The sequence below is a fragment of the Camellia sinensis genome, chromosome 6 (assembly GCF_055761805.1).
Source record: "Camellia sinensis isolate YWXY chromosome 6, ASM5576180v1, whole genome shotgun sequence".
Taxonomy (NCBI): domain Eukaryota; kingdom Viridiplantae; phylum Streptophyta; class Magnoliopsida; order Ericales; family Theaceae; genus Camellia; species Camellia sinensis.
Genome location: NC_138966.1, coordinates 161,137,297 through 161,159,110, shown reverse-complemented (window position 1 = coordinate 161,159,110; position 21,814 = coordinate 161,137,297). Strand labels below are relative to the sequence as shown.

The window sequence follows — 21,814 nt, the reverse complement described above, 5'->3', positions numbered from 1 at the left end:
TTCATAACAAATAGATCATTTTATTAATAAATCATCAAGTTAATTAATATTTTTTAATAATGTTAAAATTTTATTTTAATTAATAATTTAGATAATTTTATTATTGTATAGGTAAATAGTTAGAAATTTTATTTTTTCAATTAATTCTGTTAAATAAAAAATTTTGACAGAGAGATATTTGTAATTTTCCAAATCACAGGGGGCAATTCGTATTTTAAGCAAATCTCAGGGAGTGTATTTGTAATTTACCCTTATAAAAAGGATCTGTTTTTTCAATTTTATTTTTCCTAGTTTTGGCAATAAAATAATAAAAACTTTAATTTTTTTTTTTATTTTTATGTCATTTTTGTTTGAGCAATGCTAGAGTTATGCAAAAAAAAAAAAAACTTACATAAGTGTTGTACCCATTTGTTAAAGTTTGAAAAATTTACTTATAAATCCCATTTTGAAAAATGATGATCTATTTAGTCCAAAGTATTTTCTTATAAACCAATTAGTCCCATTGATTTTAGAAAGATATATTTAGTCCAAAGTATTTTCTTATAAACCAATTAGTCCCATTGATTTTAGAAAGGTAGATTTAATATATTATTTAAAAATTAGGTTTACAATTATACCCTTGTTGTATTATATTTTCTTCTCTTTTTTCTTTTTTTGTGCTGGAAAGGTAATGTACACAATCTATGGTAATCAAATTTGGAATGAATTTTTATATGAAAATATTTTTCATTTAGAAAACATTTTAAAAGTAGTACCAAAATGACTTGAAATATGAAATTCCTCAAACATTTTAAAACAAAGTGGGATTCTTCAAACATTTCGGGTGTGTTTGTTTGGACGGATTGGATAAGGGGGGATTGTAATCCATCGAATTGTTAGTCCTTGGATACATTATCCCTGGACTATTTGGTTGAATTGGATTTGTATCCTCTGTTTGTTTAGTCATAGGATTAGATGTCTGGATTGAATTATTTTTAGTGAATTTAATATTTGGTTAGACGGACTGGGTAAGGATAAATGTTCAAAAGACTATTTTACCCTTGTAATTTATAATTTTTATTTAATATATAATTTTAAATTTGTAATCTATAATTTATAATTTATAATTTAACAACACTAAAATTTTTTAATTTATAAGGCCATATTTTTTAATTTATTATTTTCAATTAAATTAAATTTATAATTTATATTTTTTATTTAATATAAATTTTAAATTAACAACACTAAAAAAATAATTTTATTTAACATATAAATTTAATTTTTTAACAGCACTAAAAAAATTATAAGGCCATAATTTTTAATTTATCATTTTTAATTAAATTTAAATTATAATTTATAATTTATATTTATAATTTAATATACAATTTTAAATTAACAACACTAAAAAAATTATTTATACATATTCAAAAGACTATTTTACCATTTTCAATTGTTTATTAAGTAATAGCATGAGAGTAAAATGAATATTTCACACATTTGTCCCATGGGGTACCAATCCTATGAAAATAATCCCACGCCCTCCTCTAGGATACAATAATCCCTCATATGAGTGATTAATAGTCTAGAGGGACTATTAATCCGGAGCAAAGTCCGGATGGACTAATAGTCAAATCCCATGGAATAATCCCTCAAAACAAACACACTCTCATATACAAAAACCCCTTACTAAACTTTGAGCAAATGTATAATTTCAAACCTTAACACTTTAATATAACACTTAAACGTAATATTTCAATGTAATACTTAAAAAAAAAAAAATTAGTGTACTTTTTTCATACATAACTCTCCAAAAAAATTCTTATTGTAATACTACAATGTAACCCAAAAAAAAAAAAAATCATTGGTGTACTTTTTCCAAATGCAACACTCCAAAAAAAGAATATGAGATTTTTCAAAACAATTCCAAAAGGATGTGAGATTCTTTAAACCATCCAAAAAGAGTACAAAATTCATTAGTAAGTTTTGAATACATGTATAATTTTAAATTATGAGTGTTATGTTTGAAAAAATTACATTAAGGAAATTTTTAATATTTTTGTGTGTTACATTGGAGTTTTACATTTGGGGTTACATAGATTGAAGTGTTATGTTCAGAAAAAGTATAATAAGAATTTTTTTTGTGTGTTACATTGAATTGTTGTTACGTTTGGAAAAAAACACACTAATGAGTTTTTTTTTGAAGTGTTATATTATTACGTTTGAGAAAAGTACACAAAAGAGTTTTTTAATGTATTACATTAGAATAATACATTAGATTGGTGGTGTTTGGTGTAGCTGTTAAAACAGATTATAGATTATAGCTTAACAGATTATAGATTATGACTTTAATCAGAAGCTGTTAATCTGTTTGGTATAGCTGTTGGATTATAGATTTAAGTTGCTGAGTAGTGTTTGTTAAATAAGCTGTGAAGTAGCTTTTTCAATTAATTTTTATTTTTTATTATTCAATATTTATCTACATTTTTCATAAAAAATAATAATAATATTTAATAGTCCATTTGAGTCTTTTTCTATTTTTAAAAAAATAAAAAATAAAAAAATCTAAGAGTATAACCGTGAATTAACATGTCCACAGCAGAAGCTGATAATCAGAAGCAAGGGGTGAGCAGCTTCTCAGAATCAGCTTTTTTGACTTAAAATAAGTTGTTAGAATCAGAAGCTGTTTGAAATAAGTTTAACCAAACAGTCCAAAATAACTTTTTAAAAGCCAGAAGCCATAAGTTGGCTTAAAAAAGCTGCACCAAACACCACCATTGTTACGTTATTGGAGTGTCACATTTCTATTCGTAATGTGAAATTTGTTCTAAAAGGAAAAATCTAAATCTTCTATAGTACATATTGTTCAAATGTATAATTTTACATTTAAAAAAACTCACTTTTATCCCTAAAAAATTAAACCCGAATATGTAAGTGATTGTCCTTTTTGTAATTTTTTCTTTAATGAAATCTTTGAATTTATAAGAAAAAAAAGAAAGAATAAACTGTTCACAAGACCATATTATGGGATTTATTGGTATTTCATCCTAAAATTTTTATAAAATTAAAGAAATAATTTTAAAATATCTCGTAAAAGGAGCGTTTATTACCCGGATTGCTTACAGTGTTGCTGTTGCACACGTTCTCTTTCTCTCCCTCTCGGACTTGACAAGGGTTTCTATCTCTTCGGTTCGAAGGAATACCTAAAGGTTCTCTCTTCAAAGCATTTAGATTATTTATCATATTTTAATATCATATTTTTAATACAATAATGATAATGGTGATCATATTTTTATTGAATAAATTTAAGTGTACTCATCATGTTCTTTCATCTGTATATTTTATTTTGTGAAATCTTTGTGTGTTAATGACATAATTGTATTTTGTTTACACTCTCAAGTGTTTTTGTTACAAAGTAAAAGGTTCATTTTTATTTCTAAATTCATGATTCAAACACAGTTATAATAGCTCTCAATTTCGGTGTTTGTTAATAATGCTTTGTTATTTAGCATTGGTGTAGATGGAAGAAGGAAAATGGGAGGAATTGAATATGGATTGCTTGGTGAATGTGTTTGGGAGAGTTGGAATTGAATCACTTCTTTTAGACATACCCTTTGTGTGCAAATCATGGTTCAAAGCCACACTCAGTCGTCAAAGTTGGCATAAACTTGATTTTTCTCAAATATCAATTGGTCCATGGTTTTATTATGATGGCTCCAAGTCAAGTAGATTGGTTGATAAATATCAATTGAAGGACAACTGGGCTGTTACTGAATTCATCAAGTATGTAATCAAACGTAGCAAAAGATCTGCCACTTTTATATCTCTTCCAGGCTGTTGTACAGAGGAAGCTTTGATTTACATTGCAGATGAGTAAGTTCACTACACAAACTATATTAGCTTGATTTTAGTAGTAAATATTTTAATTTGTTCATTCTAAGTATGATTTACAAAGTAAACTGTTTAAATGGTTATGATTAATACGGATTGATTTATTTCATCGATGATCTATGTTACATGGTCTTGGTTATCGAGGCCATGAGGGTACCTTACACTTATATACTGAGACTTCTTTTCACACCCTTCCTCACACGTGCTAAATCAATAGCACTTGTCATGTGCACGCTAGAGACATGCACACTACCTATCCCCAAGTACTCCGGCTTTTTGATACCATGTTACATGGTCTTGGGTATTGTAATTTTAATTTTTTTTTCCATTATTTTCAGAAGGGAATAGGGAAGAGAAAAATTTCAGCATGTAGCAGGTAAAACTTAAATCCAAATATCACACATGGAAAGGGTTTACGACATTCACTAGGCCAACCCTTGGTCACCTTATTCACACTTGGTTTTGAGGTGGATGTTTTAACATGGTATCGGAGTTGGTTTTGGGTGGTCTTTAGGGGGTCAAATTTTCGGGCAAGTCTATTTGTCATTTGTTGCATGTGCGGGGGAGTGTTACACTATGGAGTGTTACTCTAAGACACTCAAGCTTAGTTAATATACTCTAGAAGCCCCTCAACACATTGCCAATTGGTTTTGAGTGGGATGTTTTAACCATCTACATAAAAAAACTTACAAAATGAATGGATTGAATGTAGGACCCATGTTGAATTCCACAGGCTCAATTGAACACTCCAGTTTCACTTTGTAGAGAAGTTGCATCCTAAAAAAAAGCATCATTATTTGGAACCATGTCATTTGTTTCTATCTAGATATGAGATTTAGGTTGCAAAATATATTGAAAGGAGAGGAAAAATGGCTTTACATCAAGGATTTGGCTTGTCTCTTGTTGAACTTTCAACTGGATTAGATAGTTAAGGTTTCTTAACTGTTTCTTACCGGTAAGAGTTAAGAAACCTTAACTGTCTGGTCCAGTTAAAATTTCAACTGCAGACAAGCATTCCCTTATGTTAAATATATGATAACTCAGATTTTGTTCAACAGGTGTCCTGGCTTAAAGACTTTGATGTTGCCTCTGCCTCATGATCATATGTTGAAGATCCCAAAGCTTATAAGCAACTGGAAAAGTTTGGAGTTCTTAAGACTTGGAAACAGCAATCAAATGCAAGAATTCATTACTGAAATCAGCATTCACTGCAACAACTTTGTTGGATTGAGTGTTGTAAGTGCCTATATTTGGAAAGATGAAGCATCAGCTATTGTGACCCTACTCCCAAACATAAATTATTTGAGCCTAAGGTATGCATCCATGAAAAAGGAGAACCTAGTGATGATTTTGCAAGGCTGCAAAGAACTCGAGTATGTGGATGTTAGGGATTGCATAGGTTTTAATGAGGGTGATGATGAGATATTGAAGTTTGCTGCTCATATCCGCACATTCAAGCATAAGGGTTCATGCTTGTTTGATGATGTTGATTACTGCCACTATGAGGACAATGTGGATCTTGATTTCTGCCACTATGAGGACAATGATATTGATTACTGCCACTATGATGGTTATTACATGGACAATGGTCCCTATGAAGATGATTATTATGAGGACTTGGATCATGATTACTGCCATGGTGAAGGTTACTGCTCTGGCTAAGGGTTGTTTAATGTCTGTTTAGTGATTGTCAACTAGTTCCAGTATTAAAAACTCTGGTTTATTGTTAGGTAATGGATGATATAGTAAGTGGTCTAGCATGTTTCCCAATATGAACCAACGTTGGGTATATAAAGGCTTTTTGTTTTCTTCACTTATGTTTTAAACAGTTAATCGTAATTTACTCTAGATTGCTTGACAGCCTTTTGATTTCATCTATTATGCTTTTAATAGCAACAGTAATTAATCTATTTTGCTTAAGAATCAAATAATTATTGACAATTTGACCATATGTATACCGTCTAGAAATTGGCTTGAGTGTGCTACCCAGGAATTTTCCATTAGTTTTTTGCGGATGATGACCTATTATTTTGTATTGCAAATGTGAATAGGTCTACACGCTCAACACATGTGCAAACACTTTTTTGTAGATTGTTACACATCTCAATGCCAAGATGAATTGCACTGAATGGATCTGCTATTTCAGCTCAGATAACAGGGCTTGTGCAGATCTTTATGCTGATTTCTATTGTTATTACTTAGAAAGCTAAATGTTGGAAATGCAATCAAGGTGGATGCTTACATAAAATGTCACTGCATTTTAATGGTAACAGTTGAAAGAACAAATGTGATTCTCAAGCTACCAGCTTCAATTGGCAGTTTGAATTGAATTTGACATGTCGGCATGACTGGGATAATACAAGAAGCACAAAAGATCTATTTATTCTCCTTTACCTACTGGTACTTGCTTGGCATTTTGGTACTGTTTTGTCAACCTCTTTTTGAGTAGTTTAGTGGAAAATTGTGGAAAATGGTATCAACATTTAACTGTGATGGAAATCAGTTAATGGGCATCATAATTTCACAGCATCATAAAAAAAAGCCATAGGCCCGTTTGTTTTCAGAGGTAGAATGGAGGGGATTAATAGTGAGGGGATTGTTAGTGAGGGGATTAATAGTGAGAAAATTAAGTAAAATTGTGTTTGTTTTGATGATAGTTGTTAGTGTAGGAATTGTTAAATTATTTTCATATAAAATAATAAAACAAATAAAAAAATATAAAAAATTAAACATTAATATTTATAAAAAATTTCCAATATATAACAAATAAAAAAAATAAAAAAATTTCTAATCTCCTCACTATTTTTCTAATATCATCTCCCCAACCTCCATCTCAATCCCCTCTCCAACTTTCATCTATATCATCTTCACCATCCTAATCCTCTCCCCAACTTTACAAATAAACACAACATTAAATAACACATCCACCATCCTAATCCCCTCCTATCTACTTAACCAAAAACAAACGGGCCCAAAGATTTCAAAATCCCGTTTGCAAGTCAAAAATTGTAAGATACAAAATATAAAACATAAAAAAGAAAGAACTGGTGAGATGCATACATTAGTAAATGAAAACAAAAAATTAATAAGATCCAATAACAATAAACCATGCCAAACTGTGGTGGATATTTAAAATTAATAAAGCTGTAAAACAAAACAAAACGACAAGGAGTTTCTAAAACAAAAAAAATTAGTCAGAGTAGTTTCCATCATAGAAGCCATCGGAACAATAAGAAAGGCAGTCGTGGACTTCATAGTAATCACAATGATAGGGTTGTCATCATAATAACCATAATGATAAGGAGGGATGTAGACATCATAATAATTAAACATCAAACCCCCAATAATGAATGCTGGGATTTGAGAAGCAAGCTTTAATATCTCATCATCATACATCAAAGCCCATGCACTTGCTAACATCAACATACTCTAGTTCTTTGCAGTCCTTCAAAATCATCACTAGGTGCTCCTTTTCCATGGTTGCATTCCTCGGATACAATTGCTTTATGTTTGGGAGTAGGGTGACAATAGCTAATGCTTCAAAATCCCCAATATCAGCTTTTGTAATATCCAATCCAATAAAGTTTTTGCAGTGAATGTTGATTTGGGCAAGCACTTCTTCCATTTGAAAGGATCCTCCAAGCCTTAAAAACTCCAAATTTTTCCACTTAGTCATAAGATATGGTATATTGAGCAAATAATCATAAGGTTGATGACGATGCCTATAATCATGATCTGGTGTAAGAGGCAGCAGCAAAACCCTCAGGTCAGGACACCTGGTGAATAAAAAACAGAGCAAAGGTTACCAAAAACTTGAACAAAAAGTCATCCCTCCCTAAACATAAGAAAAAAATAGAAACTGATTTTTCTTACAAAACAAAGTGACAGTTTGTAGATCACTTACTCATCTGCAACATAAAGAAATGCTTCTTCTGTACAACAGTCCGGAATTGATAGAAAAGTAACAGATCGAGCACTGCGCTTAATTACAAACTTTATAAAAGCATTGACAGCCAGCTTATCATTAAATTCTTATACATCCATTAATCTTGATGGAAACTCAACATCATCAAGTGGGATTTGAGAAAAATCAAGTTGCTTCCAGCATGGAGGACTGAGTGGCTCTGTGCCATGACTTACACACAAAGGGAATGACTAAAAGCAGTGATTCAATTCCAACTCTCCCAAACACATTCAGCAAGCAATCCATATTCAAATCCTCCCATTTTCCTCCTTCCATCTACACCAACAAAAAAACAACAGCACAACCACGAGAAATAGAATGAAGTTTGAACACTCAATCATCTAGTTGTCCATGTATGTATGTACCAAAGATTGCAAAATGCAAGTAAAGAAAGAACCTTTCGAAAGTACTACTTGCAAATGGAAAGAAACAGACCCTTCTAGCCTCTGATTTGGGTTACTCACTCTTTTTGACTTTCCCATACATATTGCTGCACCATTTTCAACTTCTCCCATGCATTACTATTAGTGATGGAATTGTTAAAATATTTTTATAAAAAATCTAAAAAAAATATCTAAAATAAATATAAAATCTTATTAAAAAAATAACAGGTTGTAAATGCCAAAAAAAAAAAAGAAAAAAAAAATATACTGTAAAAAATAATTTGTATATTAAAAAAAATCTAAAACAAATATAAATTTTTATTAAAAAATAACAGGTTGCAATTGTCAAAAAAAAAAAATACACTGTGCATTTCATTAAAATCTTAAAAAAAAAAAATCTATATTAAAAAAATATCTAAAACAAATATAAATTCTTATTAAAAAATAACATGTTGCAATTAAGAAAAAAAAGAGAAAAAAGATTACAGTGTAAAAAATAATTTGCATATTAAAAAAATCTAAAACAAATATGAATTCTTATTAAAAAAAATAACAGGTTGCAATTGCGGAAAAAAAAAGAGAAAAAAATTACACTGTACATTTCATTAATAATGCTCAAAAAATGTGCAAAGTATTTCTGTAAAGGCTTGACACGCAGCCAATATCAAATTATTAGTAAATATAGATAAAACCAAAGAACTCAGCTTTGATAGCTAACAAATAACAGAAACCCGACCATTGAAACTTAATAACTATTAATTAATAGAATTCAACAACAAATATAAAGAAAAAAAGGTTTCTAACCCATAAGCCTTGTAAAAACTCTAATATCCCAATCTTAGTTTTTTAATTTTTAAGGAAAAGAGAGTTTCTAACTCACAAGTCTTGTGAGAACCCCAATATCCCAATCTTAATTTTCTTATTTTTTTATTTAAAAAAAACCTCAATATTTATTGACTTCTCCCAACCTACGAGTTGTTTTGACTTCTTCCACACTAGAGCTGAGCAGTAGATATACTGATCCACCCAAACTGACCGAACCGAACCAATCCGTCGCATTTTGAACAGATGCGTGATGACGAGCGGATAATTATGGATTGATTTTTTTTCCAATCTGCCTAGTTTTGGACGGATGGTGGATTTGAGGTTCCTTTGGCTGCAACCGAACCGCTAAACCGCGAGCACCTCTAGTAATTTGTAAGACTTTGTATTTTCAATTTATTTAGATATTTTGTTTGTGTTTTTAATAAAAAAAAGTTTAAATATTCTATTGAATATGTTCTGTTGAAAAAGAGTTTTCAACTTGAATATATTTTTTGAATTAAAAAAATAAATGTATTATTTATCTATATTTTTTAGTTTTTAAATCTAACTCTAAAAATAATAAATAAAAAAATGATATATGCTGGTTAATTTTTATTTCAAAAAAAGATATAGATGTAATAATACAGAAGTATACAATCTCTACTACTGATCTATTCATGGTTTTGGTGGTTTGAAATGTTTTTATATTTTAAGAATCACAGATTGTAATACTTTATGTGGATGAGGCATGCTGTGATTATAATATGTGGATGAGGCATGCAGTGATTGTAATATTTTAAAATTTCAAACTTTCTTTCTTTGAATGAGGCATGTAATGATTATAATATTTTTTTAAAGTTATTGATTGTAATACTTTTTTTTTTTTTTTTGAGGAAGTACACAAGTTGAATTATGTTGAAAATTTGTAAAATTTTAAACCGCCAAACCGATTCGCATCTATTCGCCAATCCGCTCAACCTACATCCGCCGGATAGGAGGACGGATGTGGATTGATTTTCTCCAATCCGCCAATTTGGAGAACGGATGGCGGATTGCAGGTTCTGTGACCGCAACCGACTCGCGCCCACCCTTACTCCATACCTATTGCCGCATCATTTTCAACTTCTTTCATACACTATGGTTAGTGATGAGATTGTTAAATTATTTTTATAAAAAATCTAAAAAAATAATTTGTATATTAAAAAAATATATCAAACAAATGTAAATTCTTATTAAAAAAATAATAGGTTACAATTGAGGAAAAAAAGAGAAAAAAAATTACACTGTAAAAAATAATTTGTATATTAAAAAATATCTAAAACAAATATAAATTTTTATTCAAAACTAATAGGTTGCAATTGCAAAAAAAGAGAAAAACATTACATTGTGCATTTCATTAAAATCTTTTAAAAAAAAATCCTATATTAAAAAAAGATTAATGCTCGAGGCCTCGAAATTCAATTTTTTTTTGCTGTGTTTTTGGTTTTTTTTTAATTTTTTTTTTTCTCTTTTCTTTTTCTTTCTTTTTTTGCAAGGATGGTTATGTGTCTTAGACATCTTGCACTAACTCAGCCTGTATAGTTTGATGAAGTCTAACCCAACTCACTCATCTTATCAAACCATATAGGCTTAGTTATTTTTTTTTCTTCTAGTTGTTGGGCTATGTTGGTTTTTTTTTTCTTCATTTAATTTAATTTTATTTGTTGGGCTATGTTGGTTTGGTTTTTTTTTATTTTTTATTTTAAAGGTGGTTATGTGTAGGGGTGTGCCAAAAAACTAAACATTCCACATCAACTCATCGTACAAAATTATATGAAATTAACAAAATTTAACCAGTAACTTAATTGATCAGTCAATTAGGTTGGACTGATTGAGTGATAAAATTGACTAATCAGTTACGTAGGTGGTTAAATTTTGTTAATTTCATATAATTTTAAATGATGAGCTGGTGTGGAATGTCTAATTTTTTGATATATTCCTACACATAAACCACCCTTAAAAAAAATAACTAACTAACTAACACAACCACCAAAAAAAAAAAAAAAAAAAGTTGTTGTCAAGGCAAATTCGAGGCCTCTAGCTCCGCTATAATAATATCTAAAATAAATATAAATTCTTATTAAAAAAAAACATATTACAATTGCGAAAAAAAATTACACTGTAAAAAAAAAAAATTATATTAAAAAAAATCTAAAACAAATATAAATTCTTATTAAAAAAAATAATAGGTTGCAATTGCGGAAAAAAAAAAGAAAAAATAATTATACTGTGCATTTCATTAATAATGCTAAAAAATGTGCCAAGTATTTATGTAAAAGCTTGACACGTATCCACTCTCAAATTATCAAGTAAATATAGATGAAACCAAAGAACTCAGCTTTAATGCCTAACAAATATTAGAAACCCGACCATTGAAACCTAATATCTATTAATTAATAGAATTCAACAATTGAAATGTCTCAAACCACATCTCTTTGTCTTCTCAAATGTTCCTTTTTTTTGGTTCATGCATTCATTCTAATATTGATAGAGAATTGGACGTGTGGAAGAGTGACAGACATTAAAATTATATATTGAGTTATGTAATTGTTGTGATAAAAATAAAGATTGTCTTCTTTTCTATGACGATATATCTGGTTATTTCTCCAATTAAAACGTTAAGTGTGCTTTTACATCATCATTGAACGTTGCTTTCATTTTTTTTTATAGATATTTTGTCTCACAATTTGTTTGTGTTTTATGTTATGAAATTTATTACATCTATTTGCTAAAACTATTATATGGACCTAATGCAAGAAATGCAAATTATTTCAATGTCATTCTTAGGATTAGAAGTACAAAAAACATACACAAAAAGTATATGAATAGACAAAATTTTACAAAATTTATTTGTGAGCCTCACTTCTTGAAAATCTTATAATTAATTTATTTTTTTGTATTATATGTTTAGTTTTTGTACTTTTTTTTATATAGTTTTCTTTGTTTTCTTTAAAATTTTATTTTTAAAAATTAATCAATTAATAAATAAATCATTTTCTATTTCAAACAATTTCATTTTTGTTTTTATTTTTTCTTAAAGTAGTTTTAGTTTTGGGCAATTACTTTTTTTTTTTTTTTTGGGGAAATTAGTTATAAGTCCTATTTGAAGGACTTATTTAATGTGAAGTCCTATGAATATTCTTCCAGAGTTTGAAGTCTTATTTAAATAGATATGTGTTCCGTAAGGTCCTATGAGTTGGAAATGAATGATATTAGTGTACTATTATACCCCTAATTTGTTTCCATATTGTATCTTATTTTCTCATTCATCATATCATGTTTGGAAAATTTTTTAGGAAAGACAAGTCTACGGACAACGATTGTGCGACTTTTTTTCGCCTTAATCGCGGGATTCTAGTGCATTTTCAAAATGTTGCTTAAATGGATGTAGATATGGTTAATGATATGATGAAATTTGAGGGTTGTGTGTTGATTCCTTTGACAGATTTCGACTCCAAGGTTGAGAGGAAGATGTATGTTTTTTTTTTGTTTGGTTGAATTGTGTTGTTATTTGTTGAAGTGTGGATTGTTCATCTTTAATAGGGCATTGACAATCTATTACACTCATTAATAGGTACACTTTGACCAATGTTCTGATTGAATGTATGTATTTGGCATTGTGATGGTTGATGCGTTTTAATATGTTTGATGTGTGGGGTGGTATGTATGGGTTCGAGGGTTGGGTTGGGGGTATTTGGTTTTGGTTATTAATTAGATGTCGAATGTGAACCATGTTGTAGGATGGCAATTGTACATTGGGACCTAAATGATTGTGTTACGATGCATGCTACATTTAGTATGTAACGTTAATCCACATACACTATGTAGTAGATGACATTTGTGTGTTTGTTCGGTTGTATATGTATTTGAATGTGTATTGTGTCTTTTTTTAATCAGTGTTTACATACATATCATAGTACGTTACGCAAAATTATTGGGGATTTGGGTTTATAATTTAACGTTGTTAGGTTTTATTTCTTGGCAATCCCGTTTGACAAAACTCCTTTGAGTTGTAATTTTATTCGCTCTTTTTTATTTCAGTGAGGCTATGAGTTTATTAAATGCGAATCCAACCCGAATTGTGCCGTTCAGAGAAGTTTGTGATGTTAATGCTTTCAAGATTGCCACTTCGCTGATTATTACGGGGGTCGAGCTGCCCGGTCAGCTCGCGGCCGAAGCAAAATGTAAAATTGCATTCAAAATTGCATGTCCGTCGTTGCTCGCTCGAGCCAAGGAATTCTCGCTCGAGCAAAGGAATGCGCGCTTGAGCCAAGGATTGCGTCCATACAAAAACCTGAAAGAGTGTATTCCTCGCTCGAGCCAAGGAGCTGTCGCTCGAGCCAGAAAAGCTTCGCTCGAGCGAGCCTCAGAATTCGGATTTCTCAAGGAGTTTGTTTTCTTCCCAATCTAGGATTACTTTTGGTTCTCTATAAATACTTGGTTTTCTCCCAAAACTAAGGGATTGATTGAAGTCCTCCAGATCTTCTTTTTGGTTCTTAAGGTTTATATTTGGGGATATTTTGTTTGTTTTCTTTGATGTTTTTATTGAGTCTTCAACTCATGATTTAAAGAGAGTACATCAAAGGTTTGTTTGTTATACACAAAAGAGAGAGTTATTCTTCAGTTGTGGATTCTGAAGAATTCGAGCCTGAAGCTTTGGTGGAATTCGGAGTGGCTCATCAGAAAGACAATTCCGTGGTGAAGATGGGGTTGGAAGAGGCACATAAAGGTTGGTTCAATTAGGCGTTGTGGATTCGCTAGGTAATTGAGAGTATACCTGTGTAATTCCTTTAAATCTTCTTAGTGGATTGTTCTTGTAGCTGTTGCCCGTGGTTTTTTGATCACAGTTGGAGGTGTCCAATTGTGGTTTTTTTCACGGTAAAATCGTTGTGTCTATTTGTCTTGATTGCTTGATTGGGATTGTTATATTCTGCTTAAAATTGATACATAATCACAAATCAACATCTAGGGGATTTCTAGATTTTTCAATTGGTATCAGAGCAGGTCGTTCTATTTTTTTAAATTTTTTTTTTCTTTTAGAACGAGATCTTGTTTGATTTGTGATAATGGATACAATTCGTGAAGGAAATTCTATGGTTCGACCACCCCTACTTGACGGATCCAATTATTCTTTTTGGAAAGCTCGGATGAGATCCTTTTTAAAATCTATTGATGAAAAAGTTTGGCAATCCGTCATGAATGGGTGGACTGAACCAACAATTACCGTCGATGGAGTTACAATCCCCAAACCAATTGATAAGTGGGACACAATTGATTACCAAAATAGTAGCTGGAATAGTAAAGCCATCAATTCTCTCTTTTGCGCTGTCACACCTGAAGAATTTAGTTGTATTTGTAATTGTGAAGTCGCAAAAGAGGCTTGGGATATCTTACAAACTATTCATGAGGGCACTCCTTCTGTTAAACGCTCAAAACTTCAAAGGCTCACATCTAGTTTCGAAAACCTTTCAATGAAAGATAGTGAGACCTTTGATGAATTTTATGCGAAGTTGAGTGACATTGTAAATTCCAGCTTCAATTTAGGTGAAAAAATTCCAGAATCCAAAGTTGTGGGAAAAATTTTGAGATCCTTGCCCGATCGGTTCCAACCAAAAGTTACAGCTATTGAGGAGGCTCAAGATGTTGACAACCTCAAGCTGGATCAGTTGGTTGGAAATCTCCAAACTTATGAGGCACATAGGAATTTCAAAAAGAAACAAAAAGATATTGCTTTTAGTAGTGCTTATAAAGTTGGAGAGGATTCTGATGAGGACTATGAGATAGATTCCAAGATTACGGCTGCTTTTGTTAAACAATTTAAAAAATCTTTTTTGAAAAAGAATCCTAATCTTTTGGAATCTACTCATTCTCATAAATCTAAAGGCAAAGATAAATTCAAAATTAATTCTATAGCCAAGAAGGAGAAAGGAAAGATACAAGGGAACTCTGAAAGACTCCAATGCTATGAATGCCAAGGATTTGGCCATTTTGCTCAAGAATGCCCCACTCGTTTGAAGAAGAAGAAAGCCCTTGCCATCACTTGGGATGATGAATCTGAATCTGATGAAGATGAAAGTGACAATGAAGAGCAAGGCGAAGAGGGACATAAACAATTCCTTGCTTTCATGGCGACTTCCGAAGCTGAAGGACAAACAGATTCTCTGAAGATGTTAGTTGAGAATATCACTGATGATGAATCCTCGGAGAGTGATCATGAAGAGCTTGAGCAAGCTTATGAAAAGTTGTATAAGGAGTCTCTTAACTTATTCAAATTGAATGACAAACTCACAAAGAAACTCAAAGCATGTGAAAGTGAGAATGTCAAACTTAAGGAGGAGATTTCCGAGGCCAGGATTGATGCCATCAAGGTAGCTGATGATCGACAAGTTCTTTGTGCAAAACTGTTGACTTGTGAGACGGAGAGGAATGAGCTACTGCAAAAGATTGAATCTCTCGAGATGTCACAAGTTGCTTTGGAAGAACTAATGATCAAGAAAGAGGAAGAACTCAAGTGTGCTATGGCTACCATTGGTCTTTGGAACAAAGGATCAAAGACTTTGGAGGATATCATTGGGTCTTAACAAATGAGTTGTGACAAGAGTGGCATTGGCTTTAGTGGTAAGAAAGATCAAAAACAGAGTGCTTCAACATCTCATGATACAAGAACTCAAGGAAAGGGAGAACAAAAAATTCAACATAAGGATGGACTTCTCAAACTTCCTAGAGTTGGTAAGGTAAAAGAAAAGAAGGTACACCCTGGACACCCTGTTTTTATTTGTCATCATTGTGGTATGCATGGTCATATTCGCCCTTATTGTTATAAGTTGCATGGGAGAGTGTCTCAAAAGGGTAGGAATTCGAATACTTTTTGGATTAGGAGACAACCTTACATGTCCAGGCAGAATACCAAGGTTCATGAGGGTGTTCACAATGCCACGACATTTACCAAGACCGCTAGACCTAATTTTGTTAAGATCAAAAAGATTTGGGTGAGGAAACTTGACTTGTGTTAATTTGTTTATTTGTTTTAGCTTTTGGGTTTTTTGTGTCTTGTTTTTAATGAAAAAATGTGTGCTTGTTCATTTTTTTGTCTTGCTTTATTTTAGAAAAAAAAAAAAACCAAAAAGATTTTCTTAGTATGGTTTTGCAAGCTTGAAATTTTTGAGTGGTCCTTGGTGCATATTGGATTTGATAAGAATATCCATCACATGTTAATATGTGTGTGCTTTCTGTGGTCATTACTCATTTTGGAGTGTATGTTTTTTGATTAGTATGTCTCATTCTGTACACACTCTTGGATTAGCAAATTTTGGAGTCTTCCGCCTTAGTGATTACTTTTTTATGGACTTCTGACATTGAATCTTTTGCGTTTCTAGAGGAATTGACCTATACTAGCATATCTTGGGTGATGTTGAGTCTCTTAACCACCTACCATCCTTTTGCATCTCCACGGCTTTCCCCTTAATTCTTTGCAGTCTAGCCATGAGGAAAAGGCTACCTCAGAGTCACCAACCAGGCCATCCTTATTATATCCATACTTCTCTGGTTCGGTTTCCATACTCTTGAACGTGTCAGCCACCAATGATTGTGCAAAAGAAAAAGAAAAAGAAAAAGAAAAAGAAAAAGCAAAAGCAAAAAAAAAGAGAAGAAGACAAAATATGCAAAAGAAAAAAAAAATGTGCAAAAGAAAGAAAAAAAAAGAAAAGATTCATTGATTGAGGGAGAGCCTCCGCCTTTACTCACCAAATACCCCTTGATTCCTAGTGGTTTGACTTTCCTTTGTAGTGCTTAAGATTCTCTTGTCGGAGGTCCAACTTTCATATCACTACTAGGATTGAATCTAGTGTTTGTCGAACTCCAAGAGTCACACACACACTTTTTATCATGGGATCTATGCTTTTCACATAATGCATCACTTTCTTTCATGAGGAATCTTCTACAGACTGTGCACATTGTGTTTTCTTGTAATGGTGCTTCTTGGATAGTCTTGTGTGTTTTAAGGTACAAATATGAAATTTCTTGCTTGCTCCACCATATTATTTTTTGTCGTTTTCTTCTTGTTCACTGTTTTCAGTGTTTGTGGTTGCTTTTAGTGAGGGGGAGTTTGGTTCATCTTGATTTGGGTTGGTAAGGGAGTTTGGTTTCTCATTGCAAGAGTAGTTTAGCATGAACACTTTGATATGTTTGGTAAGGGAGATTGGCTATATGTTTTGCATGTTGCTTTGCACTATTTGCCCTTCTTGTATGTTCATGTTATTTACATCGTCATATCATTGCTTGTGTGGTTTATGATCTTGCTTTTGTTGTTTGAGAGTTGTTTTTCATGAGTCTTAGTTTTCATCTATTCATGTTTTCCATCTCAGGTTTCAAGATAATCGTGTCATATGTCTATTGCTTTTTCATATACTCTTGTGGGACTAATAGTTGTTCTGGAGATTGTGGCACTAATAACTGTTTTGCAGATCATGACCTTGAGAAAGAAGTTGGCTTTTGTTGGCTGTATTGGGTTGGGGTGTTTAGGATTTTTATTTGTTAGGTGTGTTTTGTCACGGCATTGCCAAAGGGGGAGATTGTTAGGTTTTATTTCTTGGCAATCCCGTTTGACAAAACTCCTTTGAGTTGTAATTTTATTCGCTCTTTTTTATTTCAGTGAGGCTATGAGTTTATTAAATGCGAATCCAACCCAAATTGTGCCTTTCAGAGAAGTTTGTGATGTTAATGCTTTCAAGATTGCCACTTCGCTGATTATTACGGGGGTCGAGCTGCTCGGTCAGCTCGCGGCCGAAGCAAAATGTAAAATTGCATTCAAAATTGCATGTCCGTCGTTGCTCGCTCGAGCCAAGGAATTCTCGCTCGAGCGAAGGAATGCGCGTTCGAGCCAAGGATTGCGTCCATACAAAAACCTGAAAGAGTGTATTCCTCGCTCGAGCCAAGGCACTAGTAGAAATCATGAAAAATACACTCCTCGCTCGAGCCAGAAAAGCTTCGCTCGAGCGAGCCTCAGAATCCGGATTTCTCAAGGAGTTTGTTTCTTCCCAATCTAGGATTACTTTTGGTTCTCTATAAATACTTGGTTTTCTCCCAAAACTAAGGGATTGATTGAAGTCCTCCAGATCTTCTTTTTGGTTCTTAAGGTTTATATCTGGGGATATTTTGTTTGTTTTCTTTGATGTTTTTATTGAGTCTTCAACTCATGATTTAAAGAGAGTACATCAAAGGTTTGTTTGTTATACACAAAAGAGAGAGTTATTCTTCAGTTGTGGATTCTGAAGAATTCGAGCCTGAAGCTTTGGTGGAATCCGGAGTGGCTCATTAGAAAGACAATTCCGTGGTGAAGATGGGGTTGGAAGAGGCACATAAAGGTTGGTTCAATTAGGCGTTGTGGATTCGCTAGGTAATTGAGAGTATACCTGTGTAATTCCTTTAAATCTTCTTAGTGGATTGTTCTTGTGGCTGTTGCCCGTGGTTTTTTGATCACAGTTGGAGGTGTCCAATTGTGGTTTTTTTCACGGTAAAATTGTTGTGTCTATTTGTCTTGATTGTTTGATTGGGATTGTTATATTCTGCTTAAAATTGATACATAATCACAAATCAACATCTAGGGGATTTCTAGATTTTTCAAACGTGGATTGAGTCCCATCGCTTGATGTTGAAGTTACGTTGGGTTGGGGGTGATGGTGGTTCAATACATGGGTTAAGTTAGAATGTTACATGTTAGATTTAGGAGGTTATATTATTCATAATTCAACGGTGGAGTATAGGAATATCACGTTGGGTTTGAGATGAGAAGCATATGGGAATGTCACGGTGAGTTTAGGAGTTACATGTTACACTTACGTTAGGTTTGGCATGAGAAGTATATGACGATGTCACGTTGGGTTTGGGAATGTCACGTTGGGTTTGTGATGTTATATGTTAAATTTGAATCTTAAATTTCTTACCATATAGATATGATCACGATCTATGGTAATCAATGAATTTCCCATATATGGTATTGCCATTAATTAGGTTGTTTTTAATTTCAAATTTTCAACTATATATATATATATATGATTACAATCGATGATAACATTGGATTTTTCATATATGGTATTGCCATTAATGAGGTTATTTTAAATTTTAAATTTATAACCATATAATTATGATCACAATCTATAGTAACATTGGATTTTCCATATATGGTATTATCATTAATCAGGTTATTAATTAATTAAGATTGGGGATAAATGTGTCCACAAAAAAATCACAAGGCCTATTGGGTTATAAGTTTTTGCATAGGACCATATCTTGTATAAGTCTTTCAAATAGGACTTATAAATAATTTACCCTTTTTTTTTCCTTCTATATATTGTAATTTTGTGCATTTTAAATTTATGATATTTTCACTAATACACTTGGAGATGCACTATGAAAGAAGTATCATGCGAAAAACAAGCAAGAAGAAAAAAAATAAAATAAAACAATATGATGAATGTGGAGCAAAAATTAAATATCAAAACTCTCAAAGTAAGCAAGCAAATAAACAAGGAAGTAGAATAGAATGTTTAACAATAGACATTTGAAAATTTGCAACAAAATTTTATAACTTTCCTTTTGCTAAGAAAATTCTATTTAGCTAAATAAAATGCTTTTAAAAAAAATATATATATTTTAACTTTGAAATTAAAACTAAAGTAAATATATGTAAGCATAATTGCTAATCACATTTTTTTACTTAATGTATAATATTTATATTGACTACCTTTTTCAGGTTTATTTTTTTTAAGTATTTATATAGAAGTAAAAAAATGTCGTTAGGAATAAAATTTTTCTTAATTTAGTTATAAATTTTACCCATACATTATTTTTAAATTTTGAATAAAAGCAAACATAAATAATTGATTGAAGATCTACATCTTTTATATTCCTTTTTTTGTGTGCCAAAAAAATTTAAACAATCACAATTTATAGATATACAAATAATTATAAATACAATCTATGCATAACATGGGTGGAACATTAATTGTGAAGTAATGGACATTCAATAAAGATGTTAAAGAATAGTCATTCTATTCCAATACAGCTTCTGATGTAGTGTTTCGTCGATTGAAAAGTGGATTGAAATGGAATATATGATCATTTCTTAGCACTACAATATATAGGAGTTTTAGAGATCAAATTTTTTGGTCTTTAAAAATAAAAATTTTGTTATAAAAGACATTTAACAATTAATTTTTATTGTCACGGAGATAGTTGCTAAAAGGTTGTTCAAAAAGTCAAAAATAAGGCTTTTAGCGACAAAATTTAAAAGTGTCACTAGTAAATATACTTTTATGGACAAAAAATTTGGTAAGGATTTATTTTTTGAGATAAAAAATTTGGTCTCAAAAAGATAATAATGCATCACTAATGTCCAATTTTTGTTGTTAAAAATATAATAAGGACACTTTTTGTAAAAAAAATATTTAGTCCCTAAACAATAATTTTATTCCTAAATTTTAGTTCCTAAAACTTTAATTTTTTGTAGTGTAGACTTGAGAATAATGACTTCACTTCTTAGATTTTTTCATGCATCTCAGTACCAACATGATTTGCACTGAATGGTTCTGCTATTTCAGCTTAGATATCAGGACTTCTGTGGAGCTTTATACTACTGATTTCTTTTATTATTACTTCCAAAGGTAAACGTTCGAGTGCTCTGTTTTTATGGTTGGAAAGTTGGAAGAACAATGTGAAGCTCGAGCTACCAACTTGAGTTGTAGTTGACATGTTGGCATGACACGTGTGCGAGTAAGAAATAATCTTCTCGTATAATCCTGTTGATCAAGTCCGCGCTCCTCCAAACGTCGTCGCTTTACTCCTTGAAAACACAAACGTGAGCTAGCCGGCGGGTGTGTGCCGGATACATCTCCGATGCCTAAGTCAGCAAAATAGACAAATAGACAAAAGCTCTGTGTATTCAAGAATCAAAGTTGTGTTACCTCTCCATAGGTGATGCTATGAGCTTTTATAGGTTTTGCGTGACACAATCCTAGTAGGACTCTTATTCCTCAATGCAGAGTCCTCTTAGGAATCACACTCTTGAAAGATAATGCTTATCCTTCAACACCCTCCTCACTGCTTAAACCAAGTGAGATGGTCCTAGCTTAGTGGTATGTCCAAACGACCGAGCTAGCACTGCCATGGCACAATGACAATGTAACCAAGCTAACAATACTCATGTTACATTTATCCCGGCGCTTTATGTGTAACATGTATCTCGGCTTCGCCTATAGACCGTGCTAACCATAACGTATTTGGTCCTGAGTAGAAGCCAAAAATACCTCGGCTCAAGATGGTTTGACCGAGCTAACTGTCATCGCGCCGACCGTGGTGACCGAGCTAACCACCAAGCCCTTTCGGACCGGGCTATCTGCAAGGCTCTCTTGGATCGAGCTAACTACAAGACTCTTTTGGACCGGGCTAACTTCAAGGCCCTTTTACTCAGTCCTTACTGTGGCCCACAGAATGGCCCTTTACCCAGCTCGGCCCAATTTACACATAAATTACCCTCTCAATTGCCCCTTAATTCCATCTACGCAGCATGATAGGGATTATCTTTTACCAGCCGAGCTAAAAACTTCAGCTTTAGTCTTCCAACCAAGCTAAAAAACTTTAGCCTTCCAACCGAGCTAAATTCACACAGTGCTACCAATCTGTCCGATCAAAATGTCTCTTCAATCGTACTAAAACTGAATCGCTTCCCATTCCGAGGACACGTGGCGAGCTGTCATTCGCC

At 32.2% G+C, this 21,814-nt stretch overlaps 1 protein-coding gene across 1 annotated transcript; it reads left to right on the top strand.

Annotated features, from left to right (window-relative positions):
- The first annotated feature begins 3,123 nt into the window (after nt 1-3,123).
- LOC114317167 (F-box/LRR-repeat protein At3g48880) lies at nt 3,124-5,739 on the top strand. Its single transcript, XM_028263867.2, has 3 exons — nt 3,124-3,185; nt 3,497-3,849; nt 4,926-5,739. The coding sequence occupies exons 2-3, from the start codon at nt 3,497-3,499 to the stop codon at nt 5,527-5,529; spliced, it is 957 nt and encodes a 318-aa protein (XP_028119668.2). The 5' UTR covers nt 3,124-3,185; the 3' UTR covers nt 5,530-5,739.
- The last annotated feature ends 16,075 nt before the right edge of the window (nt 5,740-21,814 follow it).